This window comes from Pteronotus mesoamericanus, unplaced genomic scaffold, assembly GCF_021234165.1.
Source record: "Pteronotus mesoamericanus isolate MK-2021 breed Mesoamerican mustached bat unplaced genomic scaffold, CSHL_Meso_final scaffold_651, whole genome shotgun sequence".
Classification (NCBI taxonomy): Eukaryota; Metazoa; Chordata; class Mammalia; order Chiroptera; family Mormoopidae; genus Pteronotus; species Pteronotus mesoamericanus.
In genome coordinates, this window is record NW_026555325.1 from 20164594 (window position 1) to 20190502 (window position 25909).

At 37.9% G+C, this 25909-nt stretch overlaps 1 protein-coding gene across 1 annotated transcript in view; it reads left to right on the top strand.

Annotated features, from left to right (window-relative positions):
- Positions 1-22850, top strand: part of GALNT5 (polypeptide N-acetylgalactosaminyltransferase 5) — a 40609-nt gene extending 17759 nt beyond the window's left edge. The window contains exons 3-10 of the mRNA XM_054562385.1: positions 1117-1236; positions 7022-7157; positions 7716-7835; positions 9455-9572; positions 10590-10913; positions 15960-16040; positions 19139-19300; positions 22698-22850. Of these exons, the coding sequence (XP_054418360.1) occupies positions 1117-1236; positions 7022-7157; positions 7716-7835; positions 9455-9572; positions 10590-10913; positions 15960-16040; positions 19139-19300; positions 22698-22838 (1202 nt within the window). The 3' untranslated portion in view covers positions 22839-22850. The remainder of the gene's footprint in view (positions 1-1116; positions 1237-7021; positions 7158-7715; positions 7836-9454; positions 9573-10589; positions 10914-15959; positions 16041-19138; positions 19301-22697) is intronic.
- Positions 22851-25909: the final 3059 nt, after the last annotated feature.

The window sequence follows — 25909 nt, forward strand, 5'->3', positions numbered from 1 at the left end:
TGTGGAGTCTCTTTATGAAAAACAATACAACATTAGTCAGAAAGTGAGTAGCAGAAGCATTCTTAAGAGCCATACCTCAGTGGGATATATGTCTATAGCTTAATTACACATAAAAGTGACAGCAAGGCACATCAAAATACCTCATAAAACCACACGCACAAAAAGTTCCTTTAGCTAGATCCATCTTTGGCCACCCAACAAAACTGACTGGGTGTGATACATGGGGATGTCACACTAGGAAGTAATAGTGTTCTTAACCAATGACAGTTGTAATATCTTCCTTTTGCAAATTTTTCAGTTTGCATACAATGCTTAGCCTCTTCCCTAGGCTTTAAAAGGGACTTTTGTAAGGGGGCAGGGTTGTACAGCTTCCATTTATTTCAAGATTAAATCTGCCCCTGTACTCACAAACACTCAGAAAGAGTGAGCCCTCCTTTGTGTAATTTGGCAATACTAAAAGGAAGGATGTAGGCTTTAAGATAACAGGCAGTTAGAGTATTGAATCCAGATAAAAATTAATCCAAGAAAATGACATCAGAAAATAAAATCATGGCCCAAGAAATAAAATTTTTTATTTGTGACAACATGGATGGACCTACACCTAGAGGGTATCGTGCTAAGTGGAATAAATCAGAGAAAGAAAGACAAATACCATATGATTTTACTTATACATGGTATCTAAAAACAAAACAAAATAAATGAGCAAACAAAACAAAAGCAAACTCATAGATACAGAAAACAAAATGATGATTGCCAGATGGGAGGACTGTTGAGAAGTAGGTAAAAAATATGAAGGGATTAAGTACAAATCGCCAGTTATAAAAGCAGTCACAGGGATATAAAGTACAGCACAGGGAATATAGTCAATATTATTGTAATAATATATGATGTCGGATGGATACTAGACCTATCAAGTGACCACTTTGTAAGTTATATAAATGTCAAATCACTATGGTTTACACATGAAACTAATATAATATTGTATGTCAGTGGTAAATGAATTTTTAAAATTTAAATATTATAGTTTTTTGGAGTTTGATACTGAGGAAGCACTACTTCTGGTATTTTCCAGATCTAGTTAAGTGATTTCTTGTCTCTCCTTAAACTTTCATGTAGACTACCTAAAAGATAATTTGGATAAATACATGTCTCAATTTCCAAAAGTTCGGATTCTTCGCCTCAAAGAGAGACATGGCTTAATAAGAGCCAGATTGGCAGGGGCACAGAATGCAACAGGTAAGAAGCTGCTAAATTTTTGTTTTGGCTACATTTTTGTTTTATTTTAATTTTTTTTCAAATATACATCAAATGTAAAATAACACAATGCATACCCAAGTATCTGTCATTTTTTTGCAGTATGTGCTTCATCACACACATACACAGACACCTGTCTATATATGCACACCTTTTTTTCTGAACTTTTGAAAAGGAATTTACAGTAAGTACCTCAGTAAGCATCTCTGGAAAGCAGAGGATTCCTCTAACATAAGGATAACTTTCATACTTAAATATCACCTAATGCATTGTGTTTCAAATTTTCTCATTGTTCCCAAAATATTTTCTATAACTGCTTTTTTTCCCTTTGATATTTGAGATCTAAGTTTCATGAACTGCATTTGGATGTTTGATCTCCTTAGTCTGTCAAGGTAGAATAGGTAAGACCACAACCATTGAACCATTGTTTACCTTCCATTGACTTGGTTTTTCTTTTTTACGATTATGGGCCATTTGTTTGGTATAATTGAATGCATTCTTAAATTTTCTCTTTCCCCATGTTACATACAAGATTAATATTTTTGGTATGAATGCTACATTGAATTTGACTGTACAGATGATAAGAATTGTGCACTTATTGCTTCAAATCAAGATGCACATGATGTCAGGTTGTCCCACTGTTGGTGATACTAATTTTACGCACTTGTTTAACATATTGGCAGCTAGAGTTTGTCTTTGGTAGTGAGAAGTGTTTTGTGGGGCGATACTTTGATCCATGCAAATATCCTGTTTTCCTCACAAGAATTTATGTAATGGTTTAGCATTCAATGATGATCATTGTTTGAATCCTTGAATCAATTATTACACTGACCTGCAAATTTATTTTTCTAATTCTATCATTTTTTCTTTTATTAACTGGCATTTACTTGTAAAAAAAAAATCTCTCTCGTCCCCTCCTCCCTTGCTCCCTCCCTCTTTTCTCCTCCCATCTCATGCCTCCATCACTATACATATAGATATATACATAATTTTATTATGTATAAGGTATATGCATAATTTTATTATGTATAGTATATATGCATATGTATATGTATATATAGCATATGTGTATATATAGCACATGTGTTATATATACATCTATATGAAATTGTCAACAGGCTTATATTAATAAATTACTCTGGCAAACTACTATAAAATTTCAAAACACTGGTTCTCAGTTTCTGTTTCTATCTTCCTGTAGACGTCAGGGTTCATGGCCCACACTTTGAGTAACATGAGTAGAGGACCAATGCATGAGTTCGGAAGAAAACAGAAATGTTTGTCTGGGTGAGGTTAGTAATAGCCTTGTGTTACTAGGATATATTCAACTGCCTGGACCCCATGGAGAATGCAAAGGGATTTAGGATCTTGTACCAGGTTTAGCCAAGGATATAATTCAGGCACTACCCAGGGACCATCCTTGGTTGAAGATATACAGCCTGTTGGGTCCTCCTAGCCACCCTCACCCCTTCCTCAGGCATCCCCCAGCCCTCACAAGGACCACATAGACAGGAGACCTCTCTGGGCCTGAAAAGCCTCTGTAATCAGAGATCAGCAAAGATACCAGGATGGAAACTTTCTTTAGAATGCCTTAGCTAAAAAAGAGATCTGAATAGAACCTGAATCCAGAATTTGACAGGTCTTGACACCTACTGTTCCCTATACATTTATCCTTTAAAATTTAAAGAAAAGGGAAGGGAAGCCATGGGCAAGGATGAGATCAGAGAGTCAAGGACATGTAGAAACAGAAGTCAAGTGGCCCCTTTCGGTTCCAACTATTATCAGTCTCTGGAATTCTGAAAGAGCCTTCTACAAAATAATAAGGGCAAAGCAGTGACTCTCTGATCACTAGCTATGTCAGCTACACAGTCAGGTTCTAGGACTTGATAGGTTTATCATCTGAATCTGATTCAGGCAAAAGGTCAGATGCAATCAGTTGTCTAAGGGGAATGAGGAGTTAGAGAGGTCAAGTAGAATTTCAAAATGTATAGGGCAGGCCATGGTCAATGAGTCTCCAGGGAAACACCCCTATATAAAAGCAGAAGAAGCAAGAAGAGATGGGGTCCAAGGAAATAAACTGACCAGCTGGCCCAGTGGCCTATTGCCCTGCCAGGAAGAGCCTGTAGTCAAGCAGGTTCAATAGTACAGTCCCAAGAGTCAGAGTAAAGATGAGATTTTCATTTCCTTCATGGCCTTTAACAACATACTTGACATTTACTGTTTGCATTCCAAAGAATCAACTGGCTAACTTTAAGAAGTGACATCAGGCCTTCTGAAGAGCAACAGTCATGTAAATTTCCACAACTTGTTTCTGCTGAACAAGTTCAAACAGGTGATTTCCTTAGCATCACTTATAAATCATTATGTAAAATTAAGTGGCCAGCCAGATCCACATTCCTCTGGGAACCCTAAACACAGCTCTCCAGCACTAATTGGTGCTGGCAGCAATCTCTCAGAGCTGGTCAGCTAAACGTAAGTGGGAGTCCGGGCTCCAAAAGGAGCCACAGCTGCTGGGCATGTGAAGAGTCTCTGGGCTGGCCAATAAATAACTAAATAAGTTACAATGAAACCTATACGCAAACACTCCAGCATTACTAGGACTTACTCTACTTACTCTTAGGAAACAACAACAACAACAACAACAACAACACAACCTGCCAGGTGTCAATCAAGATTGAATTAATTATTCTGAGCTGTAGTTTAAACACTTATTGAAAGAAATGTCAGTAATACTCACCATTTATTAAGAATTTAGGTAGTTGGTAGAGCTTAGAAATATCCCCATAAGGTAAAGCTCAAAGGGGTTAAAATTAACTCATCCAGTGTAGCTAAGAGCGGCAGCACTGGGATAAAGGCAGTTCTGTGAAACTCCGATCCTATATTCATTTCACTATGACTCTCAGCCTCTCAGAGTCAGGAACAGTGTGTAAAATGTCCTCTGACAACATCTACAATAATTAGAAATTTCACCCAAAGTTAGTTACACAGCTCCTTGTTCTGATTCCTGAGATCTTATTTAAAAATAAAATGTCTGAAGGTGGAGCAATGACATTCTTGCATGGTAGGATTCTCTTCTCTTCCCAAAATATAATATAGAATGTCATCCTATGATTTAGGCAGATGCTACTTCTTGTGGGTCCACGCTGCAAGTGAATGAGAAGCTTTGTGGGGATCTGGGACAGGCAACAATTGAATACAAATTTAGGGACCCATTCTGCTGCCACTGGGGACTGAGGGAGTCTATCCAAGTGCGTTGACCCTGTAAGCCTGCTGTGGGGATAGGGACGGGGCCTAGCAGAGACTGTTCTTTAAACTCTGCGTCTGAATAAACAGAGGTAGGAGTGCTGGGAAGATGGAGACTATCATTACCAGTCAGATCAGATCTTCATTTCCTTCGTGGCCTTTAGCAACATACTTGACTTCGCTGTTTGCATTCCAAAGAATCAGTTGGCTAACTTTAAGAAGTGACATTAACTCTTGGTCAACTCTGAGGTCTCCTGAAGAGCAACAGTCCTATAAATCCCTGCAACTTCCACTACCATATCACTAGCCAGTGGGGCCTTAGCCGACCACGCTTACACGCTCTACACACCCAGGTGGCCCATCCAAGCCCATAACAGGGGAAGGACTGGGCCAAAGGACACCCTTAGAGAAAATGACATTTCATTATCAAACAAGCTATAATTCCCTGAAAATAGGACACTGCCAACATGGTCAGGACATGTCACTGCTGTCTCCACGAGTAGAGGACCTGGTGGGGATTCAAGGTTTCTTAACAGTACAGCCAAGTCAGGTCAGAAGAGCCTTTTCAAGAACATGCCCCACCAAGACTTTGGCTAAGATAAGTTCTTTACCTTCCTGCCAAAATTCTATTGTTCATCAGGTAATTAATTATGTACTGAATTCTGTTCATTTAAGAGGTAGCTTAGAGATTTCAGTGGATAAGGACCCATCACTCAGATATCCATTTTCATCTTGTTTTTTTGTGCATTGCTGTCTTCTGCATTTACTTTAAGCCTTCTTTACTCAAAATTCTGCTTCATTGTGCCATTTTATTTTTTAAACTCAGGCTATGGAATGAACTATTTTCTAATAGTATGCTGCTGCTGAGCTGTGCAGCCTTGAAAAAGTCACCTAAGTCCTTTGTTCCTCAGTTTCCTTACCTCTTAAATGGGAATAAAAATTAGGCCTATGCTTCATGCTTATTATAAGGATTACAATATATAATGTTTAGAACAGTGTCTGGCACAAAGTAAGCACTTAATAATGACGAATGATGTTATTATAGGTTTGTCAAGAGCAGAGGAGAACAGCCAGGTGTCCGAGTGATCAATTAACACAGTAAGGCAAAAAGAAAGTACAGTCAACCGTTTAATCACTTACTGCAATAGTGTTATGTAAAGAAGCTAAACAAGAAGAAAATGCTGGCTGGCTCCCTCAATGATCCATTTTTTTTTCTGTGGAACAGGGCTAAGCTGGTGGATAAGAGCACATTTTAATCTCACTGTCAAAAGAGTCCAGAATGAAAGTTTCTTTCTGTTTTATGGCCCTGGGTTGGAGGACAAAGTGTGAGAGAAGGGAAAGGGCTAGGAGTGGAAAAGTACTGACTAATGAGTCAGAATGCAGAATAATGTCTTCGGGATCCACCCACCTCCCATAAGGTGAGGCAGAGATGTTGGTCTGAGAGACAGGCCTCCAGATGGAAAAACCCGGGCTGAGAATGTAGAGATGCATAAACGTGTGTCCAGCAGTGGGGGAGGGAAGGCCTGAGCCCTGACTGCAGTTCCTTTCAGATACTGCAGTGACCAGCTGTGCTCCAAGTCTGGCTTGGGGAGGGCGGCCTCTTCCATGATGTCTGCAGGGTAGAGCCTTTGCCATTGCCTGTGGTAGAGCCACAGAGATTACAGGTAGGATTCTGACCAGGAACCAGATTTCTCCTGTTATTAATAATCACGCATGCACAAACACACACACACACACACACACACACACTCTGTTTGTAACAATTTAGATGCTGCTGAGATTTTCAGAAAAAAGGAGTGTTACTTCACGCAACTAATTTTTTTAAAAAATAAATCTTAATAAATATTTCTAGCCTCTAAGTTTTTTTCTCTTGCAACTCTTTTTTTAATTATGATAAAATAAACATAACATAAAATTTACCATCTTAACCATTTTTAAGTGTATAATTCTGTACTGTAAAGTATATTTATACTGTTGTGCAACCAACCTCCAGAACTCTTGTCATCTTGCAAACTCTATACCCATTAAACATCTCCCCAATCCTCCTCCCTTCCCCGTAACCTTTTAAACACTACCTCCTAGTCCTCCTGGTTCTTCCCCTTTAATTTATTTTACCTCTATTATGTGAAACAGTTTTTCTTCTTTATCATCTCTAAGGCCAAATTTGGAATCTCAAACTTATCCTGTTCTTCTGCAAAACAAAATCCCAGTTCTCCATCCCCAAAGTTAACGGGACACATCTCCTTAGAAAGAACATAAGCAACCACCTCTAATACTAAGTATTCCCTGCAGGGTCTTGGCTACCCATTCTAAGTGGCTTAGCAATTTTTTCCAAGCATAAATGTTACTTGCCCCACAAGACTACAAGAAACAAAATTTCTTTTATTTTGCTATAAAATGAAATCATACAGACAAGGGGTATAGTGAGAAGAAAAGACTACCGCCTTTACAACCACACTTCAGGAACAATATCTAAGACCTTATCTCACATTTTCAAATGGATTTTTTTTTTCTGGCTCTTTAGGTGATGTGTTGACATTCTTAGATTCTCACGTGGAATGTAACATTGGTTGGTTGGAACCTCTTCTGGAAAGAGTTTATTTAAGTAGAAAGAAAGTAGCCTGTCCAGTAATTGAAGTCATCAATGATAAGGATATGAGGTAATATGTTCTATTCCACAAGATACTTCTAAGTTAATCTTTGGCCAGCAGCAAAAGGAAGACTGGTCATACTCCTCATTTGCACATTTTTGCAAATCTAAGAAATATGCAGTTTATCAAATTAAATAAATGGAAACACATGGTAGTTTCAGAGCAGAAACTACTTAGGATCAGAGCAGGCAAATCTGATTATTTGACTATCATAAATTTTAACCATTAAAACCATTGTCCAGTTCTTTCCTCTTTCTATTCAACTAAACTGAAAAATATTTATTTTTCTTAAGATAAGTTTTTTTGTGATAAATACATATATATATGCTTGTAAGTTGGGGTTCTTTTCCTCAAAAATGGCCATATTATTTTTTTAAATATGTTAAAAATAAGCAATTTAGCCAAGTGGTCACTAAAGCAAATTATACTTAAAATTTTTTGAAATGGTTTTTAAAAGTTTGTAATGCAGAAGCACTTATTTTATTCATTTAAATGAGACATAACATCAGGTCGATTAAGTATATACGTATGATCTCAGGTAGCACTTTTGGTTTTTCCCTGGACTAGTTACATGACAGTGGACAACTTTCAAAGAGGCATCTTTGTGTGGCCCATGAACTTTGGTTGGAGAACAATTCCTCCAGACGTTGTTGCAAAAAACAAGATTAAAGAAACTGATATAATAAGGTAAGTATGTGAAATTTAAGATTAGAAAGCAGTCACATGTCTTTTTATAAAGATATAAGAAGCAATTTCACAAAACAAGTATGTCCTGTCATTCTATAGGGCATCAAGAATTACATTTGTAGCACCGGCCGGGTAACTTTATTGGTTAAAGCATCATCCCAATAAGCCAAGGTTGTGAGTTCGACCCCTGGTTAGGGCACATACAAAAATCAACCAGTGAATGCATAAACAAGTGAAACAACAAATTGATGTTTCTCTCTCTCATTCTTTCCCATTCTCTCTCTCTAAAATCAATTAATAAAAGAAATTACAGTTGTAGTTAGTAGATGACCAAAAGTAAACAAAATTTTCCTGAGAAATTAATTTCCTGCTAGCAAAATTCATTTTTAAAGTAGTCAATTGTACCCTAGTCAGCCCTGAATGTAGAGAAATTCACTAACACAATTTTTGTTCTCTGGGATTTACAATCTGAAAAACATTAAGTTAGTTTAAATATGCTGCATAAATACTATATTAACACACATAATATTAAAATCAACATAAGTAAAAATTAAGAGTAAATAATAGTAATAGAAGTATCATTACAATAATAATAGTTACTGTCAGGATTTTCTTTTTGAGTCTAGTCTTACCCTTTCCATGGGAGGGGTGCCAACTTCTATGAATGAATTAATAAATAGACACAGAAGCTGGATATGAATTAAAATTAAGGTTTCATTGCTGAAGAAACTGAATATGCATTAAATTGAGGCTTTGTTGCTGGAGAAACTGGATTGAAGAACACAGCTTATACCTGAAGCCAAAGTGGGAGCTTCCAAACTCTTCCCCCAAAGTCTAGCCCTGAAGGACAAGCAGGCAGGCAACCACAGGCTGTGCAGTGGGAGACCTGAGCTTTCCCTTTTGGAAAGAGAGCTTATGTAGACTCAAGGCAGCAAGTTCCAAGAGAAAGCCAAAGACCCATCTATGCACTGCATCATGCTTTCCCTGAACTTAATCCTTAATAAAACACACTCATCCTTTGCCAGGTGTATGCTTTCAGGGTTGATCTTCCTAGCCAGTGGAATAGGAGTACTGTATTCATCAAGCACTATGTGTTTAACCCAGTCTATAACCGTAGGAGAGGGGTGGTAGTATTCCCATTGCAGAGATAAGAAAATTGAGACTTAAAAGAGTTAAGTAATTTTCCCAGGGATACATGGATAGTAACAGAGGAAATTGGGATTCATACTTGGGTGTGATCTGCCTGAATTTAACATTCTTGCTCTGAGCCTGCACCTAAATAACCTCTTCACCTATTCAGACTCCCACTTTGAGGGTCAATGTAGTGGCTCAGCTCATATTATACTTAACATAATGTTAGGAAGAGAATGTGTTCTGAATAGCGTGGGTTACAGATAACCTGAGTTCCAGGCCCCATCTTTGCTGACTAATTAAGCTCTAACAGCAAGAACCAGGGAACCTCTCACTGAAGTGCTATTTGTGACTCTATTTCAAGACCTCACACTTGGTAGCTATTCGGAAATGCCTCCTAAGTCCATCACAACTGTACATAGGATCTACGCTAAAAGTTAAGTTCCTGTGACACGCAAGTGTAAAAAACCAAACTTTTCTTTTTGTAGGTGCCCTGTCATGGCAGGTGGATTATTTTCTATTGATAAAAATTACTTTTTTGAGCTTGGAACTTATGACCCTGGACTTGATGTTTGGGGTGGAGAAAATATGGAGCTGTCATTCAAGGTATTACCAAGGGTTTCTCAAATTCTATTTACAATTAAGAGTTTATAATTTTTAATGGTTTCTTTTTACTAATATAATCAGATATTTTATTGCCTCTGGAAGGAAACTTCACAGAAATTTTAGGGCCTCTAGATTAATGTTTTCATATCCAAGATTGAATTTGGAAGAATCAATAGCACTCATGAAATTTATTAGAGTTCCCTAATATTTCACAGCACTGTTTCTGCATCTGAATATGGGAGAAATAATTGTCTGTCATTCACTGCAAGTGCTGTAAGATTCATACTTAATATAAAATAACTCTCCTGGAACATTTTTCTAATATATTCGAAGTGATGAAATCATTCATTTATGGCTCCTCTTGGAGAGCACAAGAGACAGAAGTACAAAAACAGTGACTCTAAGGCAGGCCACCAAAGGCCATAGTGCAGCAACTTTGGACATATCAGACAACTCTGGGTGATTATACAATCATTGATTAATGTCTAAGAAAGCCACAGCAACAGCCATAGTAGACTGCATCCAAAAAGCGACTGTCTTCCTATGGAGTGGGGTGATATATAGCAAAAAGTGTATTACTTTGAGCTCCTGAACAAGAAGAATGGTTTTTAAGTTGTGAGACCAAAAAAAACAAAAACAAAACAAAACAAAAAACAAAAAAAACAAACAAACAAACAAAAAAACAAGACGAAATATATACTCCTCTTCCTGATTCCATTAAAGCAAGAAGTCATTTTATATTTTGAAATTCTGTTAGGATTTCTTAGGGAAAAAAATATATACATTGCAGGGGAGGGAAGGAAAAAATATATTTAATCCTAAAATGGTCACAGCAATATACAAAAGTAAATAAACTTGCTGAGTTTAATTTTCGAATGAAGAAGATTTTAGAAGGTGAGAGGACTACTTAACACAGGGTGGAGGAGGGGAGTCATCAAGTGGTTTCTTGCGTTGTTAATAGCCTATAATTTGTGGACAATGACTTGATAATTGATGCTTATAATTGAACTGTTCCAGGTATGGATGTGTGGCGGTGAAATTGAGATCATTCCCTGTTCCAGAGTGGGCCACATATTCCGAAATGACAACCCATATTCCTTCCCCAAAGACCGGATGAAGACCGTGGAGCGGAACTTAGTGCGGGTAGCTGAGGTCTGGCTTGATGAGTATAAGGAGCTGTTCTACGGCCATGGGGATCACCTCATAGACCAAGGCCTGGATGTCGGAAACCTCACCCAACAACGAGAGCTTCGGAAGAAACTAAAGTGCAAAAGTTTCAAATGGTACTTGGAAAATGTTTTTCCTGACTTGAAGGCTCCCATTGTGAGGGCTTGTGGTGTGGTAAGTTCAAGCAACAATTTAAAGTCTGACTCCATGAAAATGAAATACCAAAACACTTTTGCAAATGTGTGGAAGAGAATAAATTATTACATTATAAATAAATACCAAGTATGAGTGCAGATGAGACAAAGCAGGGTTGAGGATTAAATAAAATAAATTTGAGGAAGGTTTCCAGGCACCCATGTTCATGATTAGTTCAGCAAATACCTTCTGAGTATCAATAAACCAGGCAGTATTTCAAAACTGGATCATAGAGCGATGAATAATGGAGAGTTGACCCCTTCTTTCTGGAGCTTAAAGTTGAGAAGAGAAAAAGATTACAAATAACAAATTAAGTATAAATAAATATAATAGTTCTCACTTAGGGAACCAGCCACAAATGAAAATTCTTCTTCATTAGAACGGTCAACTCTGAGGAGGCGTTGAAGGCTAGGACTGACAGCCCAAGTGTCAGCCAAGCTCCAAAGAAGAGAGGCCCAGGCAGAGGGTGCCATGTACGAAAACTCTAAGTCAGGTAACAGTCTGAGGCCTTCAAGAACTGGAAAAAGCCCTGGCTGGTGAGGTTCACTGGATTGAGTGCTGGCCTGTGAAACAAAGGGTCACAGGTTTGATTCCCAGTCAGTGCATGTGCCTGGGTTGTGGGCCAGGACCCCAATTGGGAGTGTGCCAGAGGCAACCACACATTGATGTTTCTCTCGCTCTTTTTTTCCCTCCCTTTCCTTTTTTCTAAAACTAAATAAATAAAATCTTTAAAAAAAAAAAAAGAACTGGAAAAAGATGAATGTTCTTTTCAGGGTATGAAGCAGGGAAGAAATGGCACCCAAAGAAACTGAAGAGGCAGGAAGGAGTCAGATTATGTAGGCCCTCATAGGCAGAGTAACGATTCTCCGTCCCTTCCTTCTTTCCTTCCTTCCTTCCTTCCCTCCTTCCTTCCTTCCTTTTGTTCTGACTCTGAGAGTTAAGTAATGAGATGACATGATTTAATCAGAATTTGATAGATTTCAAAGATGGGTTGAAAATAACAAATTGTTAGACAATAGGAAAGAAAATTCCAAGGCACAAGGTAATATACCAAAAAGGGAGAAGCCAAGCTAGATGGGTTGGATAGAGTAAAAAGCTAATAAAAAATCAAGGAAGAGGAGAAACTGAAAGCCAACTTTTTCCAGTTCTTCCTAGAAAGTAGATTTTGCAATCTAACCACTCTGCCTAGCAAATTTCCTGATGACAAGGACTTAGTAAAGTCATACTCCTTGGTGGTATAGGAAGATCCTGGAAGAATTTGAATGAGAGAACACTAGCCCAAAAATTTGTTCTGATTTTATAAAATTCAGCTGGCAAATGTGTACATGTGACCTGTTTGTATGTACCATAATGCATTATAAAATTGCCATCTTGATAGGTCAAAATAGAACAGTGCTACTTCAGGTGGTTTGACCTGATGTTTTCTCTTAGGTAACTCATTGGGAAGAATACCCTGGACTGACACACTATTTAAATATGTCTGGCCCTGACTCCTGTGACTCAGTTGGTTGGGCATTTTGCCGCGGAGCAAAAGGTTGCCACTTTGATTCCCGGTCAGGACACATGTCTGGGTTGCAGGTTCAGTCCCTGGTGAGGGCACATACCAGGGGCAATCAATCAAAGCTTCTCTCTCACATCGATGTTTCTCTCTCCCTCCTTCTCCCTCCTTTCCCCTCTCTCTAAAAATAAGTAAATAAAAGTGTTTAAAAATGATATGTCTGTAAAATAATTTATATTTTTAAATTCTAGTTCTTGAGCAGGAAAAGAAAAGAAATACTACCATAGTAATTTCCTCTTGTCCTAACACCACAAAATCTCAGCAAGAGCATTACTGAACTTTAACCACCAGAGGGAACTAAAAAACTGTCTCTTGCTTCCTCTGTGCAACTGACTTTTTTTGTATGCCTATGAAATTTTTGAAGAGCTCTCCAAATGAAACAGCCATCTGCTGATGCCTGAGTTATTCTATATCAAATGCAAAAAAAAAAAAAAAAATACTTTAAGTGATTTTAGAAAATTATTTTTTTTCTATTTTTCCTCACCAGTTGTTGCTTTCCTTAGACAAATTTAATAAAGATGTCATTTGCTTCCTTCTGAAGCAACCAGTAAGGAACATTATTACCATTAAAAAACAAAATAAAACAAACAAACAACCAAAAAACCTAGGACCTTTCTCCAGGCAATGCAGAGTAAGATTAACTAGACCATTATTTTGATAGACATTCTTGAAAAGTTCCAAGAAAATGAACTCCACAACTTTTTGTTACTTGCTTCACATTTTCCTTTCTTTCAATCTACATACTTAAGAATTTAAATCCAGTGGTTATTTTTTAATGTATTTATTATTTATTTTCAAAGAGAGGGAAAGGGAAGGAGAAAGAGAGGGAGAGAAAGAAACATCAATGTGTGATTGCCTCTCATGTGTCCCCCTACTGGGGACCTGGCCCGCAACCCAGGCATCTGCCCTGACTGGGAATCGAACCAGTGTCCCTTTGCTTCACACTCTGGCACTCAATCCACTGAGCCACACCAGCCAGAGTGAAGTTTTGGGCTGTTTTTTGTTTGTTTTTTGGTTTTTAATGAGAGCAAACCATTTCTTATTAAACCAAAAATATTTAGAATACATAAAATAACCTCACCAATAATATGTATTTATATTGGATAAAACTCTTAGCAAATGGCCTGTAGCCTAATGTTTAACAATTCTGTAATAAACTGTGGGGGTAACTCCCATTTCCTAAATTGGGCAATAAAGTAATTCAAAATGAAAAGTTGAAAATCGATATATGACCTGATTTTTTAAATAAGATTTAAATGGTTTATCATAAAATCATAGACACAATTCTTTAACAATAAAATAAAGATTCCATTTTAAAAACCATTCATAACGAATAAAGAAAAACAATTTATTAGCCCTTCATAAGCTATTTTGTTATGAAGAAAAGCAGTGTCTCTAGTAAATTTCTCCAGTAACCTCTGATAAGAAGGAAGAGAAACAGATCTTTAGATGAAGTGTGGTGGGGGGCAAAGATAAAAAAGATTTCTCTTACCTTCTAATGCCTTTCAGTGTTGGAAGAAGGGATTGTACAAAATAAATACAAAGAAATCTGTTGAACTGGGGGTTTCCAAATACTGTTCTGGTCAATTTTATTAGTTGTGCTGCCAAAAATAGGAACCCTTGGTCAAATACATTTGGCAAACACCCGCACAAATTCCCTCTTAGAGCAGCAAACTAAACATTAACATACTGAAAGTTCTGAGAGGTTCTGGAGTAAGACCACCTCTTCCACTGTGTTGAAGCCAGAGTTTTCCAAACCACTTCGAAGACAGGATTAAACAATCCACAAATACAGGAGTTTATATTTATCTCTGTTAAGATCCAAAGAACAATTGAGAAAGCATTTCCTTTCTTTAACCTCCAGGATTATTCTACCTTCACATGTCTCTATTAACTCTCTCCTCTGATGTTCAACGATGGTCGATTCCTTCTGTGCGTTGTGACTGCTCCCATTGACTAATGGTGGATGGTTTTCTCCCATATTTGTCATTTTAAAGTGTGAATAGAGCTTTCTTTAAGGATTTCTGACAGAGTTCCTTCCTTGTAGAATTGCTTTTGCGCTCCAGACATCCCAGAACTAACCAACCTGATACTATTTTTGTTTCTGTGTCTTGAGGGTTTATCAGGATTCATATTCAATACAAGTAGTGTAAATTTGCATATCAAACCCAAATGAAGGTCGCCATAAGGTTTTAGCCCAGGCAGAATCTAGCCTCCCTGTGGTGTCCCTGTGCTAATGGGTAAATTGTTTTTCCGGGACATCATTCCACTGAGGGTCTTACTCCAGTTTTTTTATCTTTATGTAGAAGACCACAATTCTACCTCTCTGGGTTATCCATGCCCAAGTTTTTCTCCTAGCTCTAAAATGTTATTCCCTTGCTCACATTATTTGCTGTTTTTCTACTTGCCTTTAGTTTCTTTTTTTTTAAATTCTGCATTTTCTGGTTCCTGAAAGTGTCCCTTACTTTCTGGCCAGCTAAGCTATGCATGTAAAAGCGAGGACAACCCACTGAGCACTGAGTTAAGAACGCTGGCAATGCTGTGAGCTACACAGCCTGCATCATAAGCACCCCAGAGTTAGAGCTCTGTGTTAGGCACATGGAACTGGAAGGCACACTAATGGTGTCCCTGGCAACTAGCTCCTCACTGCCTCCCACGTCAGCTGGCTTTCCAGAGTAGAAACATGTTTCTGCACAGCAATTCTAGAAATCAGGAAAGTCTAAATTGCACTATTGACCCAGCATCTCGTTAGCCCTGCCCAGGATGTCAAAGGGAGCAAGAGAATCAACATTTTTCTGTGTTAAATGGTGACTTATAGAAAGCTGTCTCCATATTTGACCCTGCAAATCCATTAAAAATCTGGGGGCCTGCCAGGAACTGCCTTTAAGCTTGTTGGCGCTGTATTAGCTTTCGTGACTTTCCTGTAATCAATTGTAGCTTGCCTGAGTCATTAGGAAGATTCTGACAGGGAATCAGCTGGAAATCTGCTGTTCTTGAAGGACTCAATTTATCTCTGATTCACTACCTAAACAGTCAAATAGCTTGGAGGGGTCAGCCAGACAATAGAGCCCACGACTATTGGTTTGATTAAATTGTAAGTTTATGCATTAACTTCTAATATATGCGTCGGCCAAACTTGAGCCAAGAAAGTCACTACTTTTCTTGCCCCCTTTTGCCCATCCCCTGTTCAGCATTCCAGGCAAGGGTTAATTAGAAACTTCTGTTTGTTGGCTCTGTAGCTAAATCACAGGCCTGAACTGACAGACTGAAGCTGTACTTTAGCAAGATTACATTATGTCTCTGTTAGGGATAGCAACCACTAAAATCTTATAGTGTTAAGTACTGCTAAGCTATTAACTTAACTATCATTTAACCTTATTGTAGTTTTATATTCTGTGTTTTCTGAATGTCTTGCTCTACTTTAAGATATTTGTTTCTTGATGCGTATTTCATATTTTGCCTCCTAGCTTATCAACGTGGCCTTGGGTAAATGCATGTCCATTGCAAACGCCACAGCCATTCTGGAAGACTGTGACGGGGGCAGCGAGGTACGTTCAGCCGGGTTCTCCCTCTCACAGGGCACAATGGATGCTACTGTAGTAGTTGATAAGTGCAGGATACGACACATTCCTCATTTCCTTAGAAAGTTATTTTTGCCTCTAGGAACAATAGTTACTTTTTATATAATCATAAGGTTGGTGATGAGAAGGTCCACCCCTACATGTAAAGATGTGGGTGCTGAAGTCAATCCACCAAGAACACCGTTTCTGGCTCCATCACTTGCAAAGAGTGTTAATTTTGTAAGCTTCTTAACCCTTGGGTAAATGGTAGTGATAAGTGCCTACCCTAAAGCTAATGTGAGGATCAAGTCAGGCAATGTTTATGAAGGATGTCGAACGATATCTAACACTTAATGCTCCACAAATGTTCGCTGCTATAGCAAAAACAAAAACAAAAGGCGAAAAATAACACATTACATATAAAGTAAAAAAAGACAGGACATATTTTTAAAGAATTAATCTCAGGGAGCAATTTTACTCTCCAATTCTATCCCCTGCCCCCATTCTTTTATATCTCAAGAAAATCATGTAAATCAAACAAGCCATGATCCACAATGGAAAACCAGGTAGCAAAACTCCACAGACTCAGGGCACAACGGTGAGGGGAGGGCGGGCAGAGCAGGGACTCTGCGGCTCTGGTGACGGCACCGCCCTCTCCAGCACAGGTTCCCTGTCCATTCTTACTCTGTGGGGACAGTTTCTGGTTTGGGTGCCAATTAGGACTCACAGGAACAGTGATCCATAAGTAAAACTCAGTCCCCTAAAATCGTAGGTCACTCTTTGGTAGAGAAATTAATTTAAGATGATAATGCAGGCTGGCCAAAGCCTACTGCTTTGATTTGAATGAGAGATACTGCTTTTTATTTTCAAGCACATCCCATCTCTACCTCTTAAGCTGCTACTGGAAGAAACGGCATTTTTTGTCATCGCTGTGGCTATAATTCAGCTGTGGATTGTAAACTTGCTGCTAAAGAAACTCTCTTAATTAGGAAAGATAGGAGACATGAAAGAGAAGTGTCAAAAATCAGCTGCAAGAAATAACTTCTGTGTATTAATGATTCAAAGAGGAAATAATTCACACATTGTAAAGCAAAACAACAATTCATCCAAATTATATGAAAGTAAATATTAAATAATGCTGTCTTCCAAGACTCAGCATTTGGTGACTTTCTGGGCCTGATGAACCAGCATTTTATCTGAAAACCTAAATTCTGGTCTCAGTAACCACTGAGTCTCTGGGGGAATGCTAAGAGGGAAAGGTATGAATTATGAAACCACTGCCTTCCACAAATGCCCATCTCCCTTTTGTGTCTTACTACTTTTTTTCAGCTTCTGCTTCTTGTGGGTTTTTTTATTAATAAAAAATTAAGGAACTTGGTGGAAATTAACTTATTTTTGCCAGAATTAATGAGACAATATCAAGCCAGTGACTATAGCATTTATCTCAAAAAAAAAAAAAGTGCAAAAGGAATAAAGCCTTACGACTGAAAAAATCAAGCCCTATATTTCACCTTTCCTAAAAAGTCTCTTTGGTTAACTTTCAACCAGCTGAGATGTCCCTTTGCAAGATAGTATCTAGCTTCTCTTAGTAGCTACATAGCTTCCTTATATTATGACATGCCCATGCTTCTTGTCAATGTAAGGAACATCCAAACCTAAAGAGAATTTTTATGACTTTATTTGAGCCAAACTGAGGCATATGCCAGGGACTAAGATTTCAAATGTTCCAGAGAATAACAGCTGTGCAGTTTCTTTTATGCATCTGAGGTTAAGGAGGGTATACAAGGAAGATTATATGTGAGAGAATCCAAGGAGGGGATTAAATTACAGGATAGTTCAGATCATGTGCTTTCATGTTTTAGAAACAGATCTTCGTGTTTAAAAGAAAGGGTCTTTAAGAGGACATTGCACAAGTGTATTAACCTAGAGGCTCAGAAAAGGTGGACAGAGGTGAATACCCACCATGATCTGCCAAGTGAGGAATTTATGATCAGATCACCCTGTGAGGTTACTCTCCATAAAGCCCCTTTTTCTTCCACATTCTCAAAACTAATGTGCACAAAAATCACATGAGAGGCTGTTACAATGTGAATTCTGAATCCACAGGTTCGTGGCGGGGGGCTGAGACTCAGCATCCAGCTGGCTCCTAGGTGGTGCTGATGGTGACCCTGTCAACACAGAGGTCATACTTGATATTCTAAGTTAAATCTCAGTTACATTACAAATGCTTCAGTAGATAAAACCAGTTAGAATGTTTTCCCAGCAGCCTATTTTTTTTCCTACTGTATTTACACTGGTGTAAAACAACAAATTTCCCACAGACCCAGAGCCTTATAGTATATCAACCAGGCAGACAGTACTAGGTTGTAAATAGTTGGAGAAAGCATATAAAAATTGAAAAATGGTTCCATTGCCTGAATCGGTATTTATTTTAGACCTTGGCGACTCCCCCAAACGAGACTCCTTTAAGGGCAGTTTCTATGAACTGGGGGACACTCCCAGATCAGCCACCTGATGACTCCTTGCGCTGTCAGCAGAGGAAGATTTTTAACACTTCCTCTAAGAGTTCAACTGTCTAGATAGTCTTAAACAAAGAAGCATAATAATTTCTGCCAAGGTGATTTAGAGCTGTGATTTTGATCTTCCTGTAGTCCCAGTGGCTCAAGGCTGTAATCCTGTGGTGTTTGTATGTTCCCTAAGAATTCAAGCACCAGCACTGTCTGGGATTCAGAACACCTGAAATGACATTTATTTACATAAATGTACTAACTGCACTAAATTGTGTCATTGCAACTAACATTTATGGAGGATTTACTGTGTGCTAAACCCTTGACAAGTCATCACCCAAGCCTCTGAGACAGACACTGTTAAATTGCTCACCATCTTAAAATGGAGAAAAAAAAATGGGATTAAACAGAATTAATAATATGCTCATATTATCAGAGTTGGAAGTAGCAGTACCAGGGTTTAAACACATTTGACCAAAGTCCCTACATTGTTAACCTTTGCTAACAAAAATGTTTGACAAAGTCCTTACTTGTGTTTTCTGCTTGAAGTGACATTTCTCTTACTCATTTCTTCCACAGCTACAACAGTTTAATTACACCTGGTTAAGACTTATTAAACATGAAGAATGGTGCTTGGCTCCCACCCCTGACACGGGAGCCCTGAGGCTGCACCCTTGTGATAACAGAAACAAAGGGCTAAAATGGCTGCATAAGTCAACATCGGTCTTCCATTCAGGACTGGTAAGCAAAATATCTGTACCCCTTCTTTACCACAAGTTCCAACTTTAAACAAAGTGTGACATAAAACCCTCATTGTTGGGTCACCCAATCTGAAGCTTTAAGAGGGCGATGGGGCAGCAGAGGCAGTGCAAAAGTTCTTACAGAGAGATACACATACTTTTTGTAAATTTTCAAGGTTTTTTTCCTCTTACAAATTTATTTGAAACCAGTTATTTTAAAGAGCAGTCACCAGGTTTTGTTGGTTATATTGCTCCCATCATCTGATTCTAAAAGTCATTTGCTTCAGTCAATTAACAATGTCAAAAGTCAGGCTTATAAATTAGAATTGGTTCATGTTGTTTACCAGAAAAGCTCAGAGGGAGAGTATATAGGGAAAGCAAGAAGCAGTATGCTCCCTGCGGGCCCTGCATTTTAGTATGCACCTGGTTGCAAATTCTGCCTCTCACCAACAGGAACACATCTTCTCATGCCCTCTGATTTCCAAAGACCTGGGCTCTTTGGGGATCCGGGAGTCAGCGCCCTCCACTTGCCAACAGCAAATGCAGGGATACTGGTTTGGGTTCTTGAGAGCAGCCATGATGGGAGTATTTATTTCCATGCAACAAGTCAGGGGGTATTTTTTCAGGGGTCCAGTGATTAATATTTACCCTGTAAATACAGGGGGTATTTACAGAACACCCCTGTAATACCCTATTCACTCAAAGTCCTCTCAGCTTTTCCCAATTCTAACAGAGTACAAAGTCAGAGGCATTGATGTATGATCTTGAAGTGGCAGAAATAATGTCAGGACTGCCTTCTCAGATTCTCCACTCTCTCACTAGGAGGTAGCCACCAAATCCACTAAATGCATTAAGAAAATGGAGGTCATCATTTTGCTCAGAGCTGGTCCCAAAGTAATTTTTTTTTTTTTACTTGGAGTGCCTCCATGTCTTTTGATGCCACAGACAGTGACTATTCTCTTCAGGATATTTTTCTTTCTGTCCAGGGTCAAAATCAGGGCCTGAGCTACACATTCTCCAGTCTTTCCCCTTTTGGATTTTTCTCTGCTACATTTTAATCCCTCCTGGATACTGTTTTTCCTCTTTAGTGACAATGGTTATTATTGTGTTATTCCAAAAAATTAGTAATTACTGGTGTATAAACTGCTGATTTTATGTTTTACAATGTTGGGAAAAATCTATAAATATATACCAATTAAATTACATCTTACCTCCTGCTTCCCTAACCCTGTGAGCAAGAGAAAGAGAGAGGCGGAGAGAGAGAGAAAGAGGAAGAAAAGGAAAAAGAAAAAGAGAGGAAGAATATAGGAAGGAGAACAAAATCCTTATCTCCAGAAGTGAATCTGAAAATGGAAAATATTTTAGGCTGGTGAGAAAATATTTAGAAGCAGGCCGTCCTTAAATCATATAGGGCTATTTACCAACTTAAATAACCCCAGTTGGCCCCGTTGAGAAGTTAAGACTTCATTAGCTGCTTAATTTTATTTTTCAATCCTCACTCAGGAATATGTTTATTGATCTTGGATAGAGGGAAGGGTAGAGAGAGAGAGAGAAACATCGTTGTGAGAAAGGAGATACATCAATCAGCCACCTCCCATACCCGCTCTGGGATTGAACCTGAAACCTAGGCATGTGCTCTGATTGGGGATTGAACCCATAATCTTTTGGTGCATGGGATGATGCTCCAATTGATTGAGCCACCTAGCAGGGCCAGCTGATTTTTATGAGGCCTAATTTCGGTCCCCTTAAACGATAAGCCAATTTGTAAAGAAGATGATTTAATTAACATAGCAGAAATTAGAAAGCTGTTCTGCTACCTTATCTGTGCCTATGACTTGTAATCTGTTACATACCTGCCTTCTGCCTTAGGTTCCCCTTTTTATGCCGCTAGATGTGATGGAGATGAGTATCTTGAAAATTGTCTTTCTTCTTTTTTCAGTATTTTGGTAGTTTTCATACTGAACCTTTTAAGTCCCCCAAGACATGAAAGTCTTAAAAAACAAAAGAAGTGGAAAATAAGACTGAATGACAGAAGCACCTCTTTCCTTTCAGAAAGCATTAGGAGTTGGGAGCTTTGTGGAAGAAGGGATGGTAATAGTAAGCTCGACCCTGCATACCAGTGAATTATTCAAGTCATACATTTATAAGTCAGCTTTTAAAAGCTGTTCTCTAGGTGAGCCCTCCCCAAATGCTCTGGATTATGGCCACCTACAAGTGCATAGTTGAGAAGTTCATGGGTGGCTTTCAGGATGTGGGGAATAGAATACCTCTCTACCACTAGTTCTCACAGCAAGTGTCTTTGGATTGGGGACAAGTTATTTCGTTACCTCTTTACAATCCACCAGCAGAACAATGTAGATAATCCAGAATAATGTTGCTCAAGTCTAATGCCTTTACAAAAACCTTGAGCAGGTACAAGCATCATATTTCCAAATTTCTACAAGGGAGTTTGTTAAAAGGTGGATTCTGATCCAATGGGTCTGCGGCGGGGCTGAGACTCAACATTCTAACCAGCTCCGAGGTGATGCTGGTGATGGTCCAGGGAGCACCCTGTCAGTGCAGAGGTGATACTTGCTCATCTAAGTTAAATCTCAATTACATTACAGATGCTTCAGTAGATTAAAGCATTTAAAATGATTTTACCAGAGGTCTATTTTATTCTAACATATTTTTTGTAGGAGCATTGGTAAAATAAATTATTATTGTACCTCTGTTTGATATTTTAAAAGTATTACAAAATATACATACATATTTTAAATTATCTGTGTCATAGTCCTGGATAATTGAGGAATTCGATAGGGGGAAAGAATTATAAAGCCATGAGCAAGTTCTAAGTAGGTTATTAACCATTTCTCGGATATCAATAAATATTAAGCAATAATAGAAGTACCTTTGACCTTTCTCCTAATTATATCTGAATTTTCTGGACATCAGGCATTATATACTCCGAGATTATGGTAGGGAGCTCATGAATTAAATACATCATTTATCTAGCACTTTGTATTCCAAATTTGCATTCTAAGGCATGGATTTAATTAAGAAATTAACTAACTCACTATTTGTCATGGTATGTGTTTTTTTTTTCTTTTCTACCATCAGTGAGGGAGCCATCATCCAACAAATATAGCAAATGCCATCTGGTATTATTTTCTTTAAATAATATAGTAATCAGCCACATGATCAGAAAATTCAACTTTGAAGTGTGAGAACTTAGTTTGAGTGAGAAATTCAATACTACCCAAAGCCTGTGTTTATGCTATGAATTTAGTTCAAGATAATTCCTAAATAATCAAAAATGTGAATACCTATTTTTTTTTTTTTTGTATTGGTTTCCATTTCTTTACACCTCAGTTGTCAAATTCAGTCTGTGGCTCATTCCCAGGTCCCTTTCTCTCCAGGTAAATCACATTGTTTTTGCAAACTATCATCAGTTACTATGCTTGGAAGGAAATTTTTCTCAGAAGACCCTGAAAGTTGCTGCTTGTGACCCAAAGAAGCCATATCAAAAGTGGAAATTTGAAAAGTATTTCGAAGACTGAAGAGGAACTGATATTTTTATCTAGTGAACCATTAGATGCTGTGAAAATGAAAGTGAACTCAGTGACTATATTTCTTCATGGTAATTTAAATTTTCAAAATGAATAGCACTTGAATTTTTAAAAATCACAATATTTGAGATACCAAAAGTTAACTCAGGGAAACAGTCCAACATTGAATTGGAGTCCTTCTTCAGCACTAGAGACCTTTTTGAATTGCCTGCTATCCTCACCCTGTGCTGAAATCAGCCTTTAAGTTTCCCCACGCAATCCACCAGGTACCTGGAAATAAAGACAGAAACACTTGGGGAAGTACAATTGTAATCATAATGACTGTGTTGGATAATAATCAGCTCTTTTGGCTCAGAAGTAGGTTAAAATCAGTGAAAATCTGATTCTTTATTTACTATTTTTTCATCAGAAAATGATTCCTTGTGTTTCTATGGCTGGAAGACCTCATAAACACATAGCTGTCACCTTGGTAAAATCCCTTCAGACTGCATGCATGTTTACCTTAAAGTTTGAAATAGTATTGATATAATGCTCCATCATGGCAGGATTTTGATCTGGATTGCCACATAATGTTTTTGACCAAGCTGAGTCAGTGGAAATTTTTTTAATTGAAGGCGTCAAGTGCTTACTCAATTCTAGCTGTGGACATTATTTTAGTTCATTTTGTGCTTTTAAAACTAAAGTTAAAAATGGTCATACTAGTAACTTCCTAGACTCATGTGAATATTAAAAAAGAAACAAAAAAGGCAAAGTAAAAGAGACTTCACCAAATCACATTGTAGTAACCCAAAATACATTTAATTACTAGACACACTAATGCAGGACCAAATAAGAGGAGTTGAAACAAAGGAGAAATAGAGCATTAAAAAATATTAAGGTTCTTTTATATAAACTACTGTCTTAAATTTAGCAGCATTTATGGGATGAATATGCTAAAAATGTGCTTTAGAGATTTTAAAGAAGAAATAAAGTGAAGGAAACAGTGAAAGGGGAAAAGAATGAGGTTAGCAATCTTAAGGAAAAGGGGTAAGAAATATCGCTTTAGACTTGGCCAAAAAAATAAAGAATTTGCCACCTGGATGAAGAGAGGAGGATAATAAAGCCTCAGATGTGGAGCTAATGATAACACTGGGGAAAGGGACAGTATTCCTTTGATTCAAACTGAGCTCCCAATCTTAGGTATGTCACTATAGGCATATCAGAGATCTTAGAAATCCTGATGTCCTTTACATTCATTTTGGTAAGAAAATTGATACCCTGAAGACACATTACCTATCTGAAAATCCCAGGCCAGTTAGTGGGAGAATCAGGATTAGAACATGCCTCTCCAGAGACTAGGTTCATTCCATTGCCCCAGAGCACTGTCCTGAACAAATTGGTTCCACAGCATTTCTATGAAAGAGATACAGAAACCATTTTGCTGGGGTTGAGTCTCTGGAGGGTAACCATGCTATATGCTTGTTAATAGTATAAAAGCTTTGTTCAGTTGAGCTGATGATAAACCTGAGCATCTTTAGTTCTACTTTCCAATGTAAAGTTCATTTTTAATTCCCAATTAATTCCAGAAGAGCAGGGCATTAACCAAGATTCAGAAGGGGAAAGAGTTTTGCTCCTTGCATCATATCTGGGATGCTTTTTTTGAATAATTGACATTGCAGGTGACATAAGAGAATGATTAGAAATGAGATAATTCTTTCCATACAGAGCCATGTAGGGGAATAAAACACAAGGTGGTTGCCAAATGTCATATTGAGTTGCTGACCAAACTGAATATACTGAGTGCTTCTTGAAATTCTTTATGTCACTGAAAAATGTTGCAAGGTTATTTTCCCCCAGTGTAAAGGCTCTATTGTTATTCAAAAACCGAGTCTACCAAAAACTAAAACTCTGTTCAGAAAAAAATGAATTATGTTTTAGGTACATGTCACTTTGGATAAGAACAGAAGAAATTTGAATGTTTTTTCTCAAAAAAACCTTCTTATAGATGGTCAGTGTATGTTCTTCCTGGCTTTACCTTGACATATGCATTATATAAAGATATATTTGAATCTCTATTGTCAATATAACAAAGGATTGTTTTCACACATCACATAGCTGTTCTTGAGTAGAATTTTAAAAACGGCTTTTAGCATGTATTTGTTCAATTACTGTAAGATGCAAAAAATTAATAACTAGTTAAGAATTTTATAACCCTAAACTTAACAGTGTTGACTAACTATGAAGTCTACTACCAACATATTTTAGCATTGTTCTCTAAATTTTGTTTTCAGAAAACTTATAGTAAAGGTATAAATGCCTCAAGGTCTTCTGGTACTTCTAATAAGAAACCTTTGGGCGGGACACCTTAGGGTCCTTATCAGCCCTGAATTTTTCCTTAGGGGGCTGTGCTATTGGGAAATTCATAGTTTTTTCTCAATTGGCTTAAGTTATTGCCCTTCTTAGAAAAATGTCTATGTATCTCATTACCTTACATGCAAGTGTAGTTTTGTTAATATTTAACAGAACTCATTTGATCAAAAAGCTAACTTATCAAACCATCTGAGTGCTTCTGAGCCTTTCGGTTTGCACAATTTCTTCCTCTTTTTCAGCAACTACCCAAAGCTTCTACCCTCTCCCCCCCCCACAAAGGATGGCACAGCTGTTCTTGGGACAACCATATTTTATCACCAGCATCAAGTTTCTTCAATTCTGCTTACTGACATTCAATCAGCTGTCATTCACCAGGCCAAAACCACCCTGGGTCATGATCACAATGCACTGTTAGCTTATCCACACTAATTTGGAAATATTATCTTAGATATTCAAACACCTTGCTTCTAGTAGGACCTTATGGATTGTAGAGGGGCAAAGATATAGTTATAACATAGGAATTCAATTTCCTCAGTCAACCTTGATTTCATGAATGGCTTAGAATGGTCTCCATGGTGCTCTCACGCCAGAGAATGGGGTTGAAGAACACCAGATAGTACCATCTTTATTTGTTTTAACATCTTTAATTTAATTTCTGTATTCAGACACAAGAAATAAATTATGCCTCAGATGAAGTCTCCAATATCCTGGGT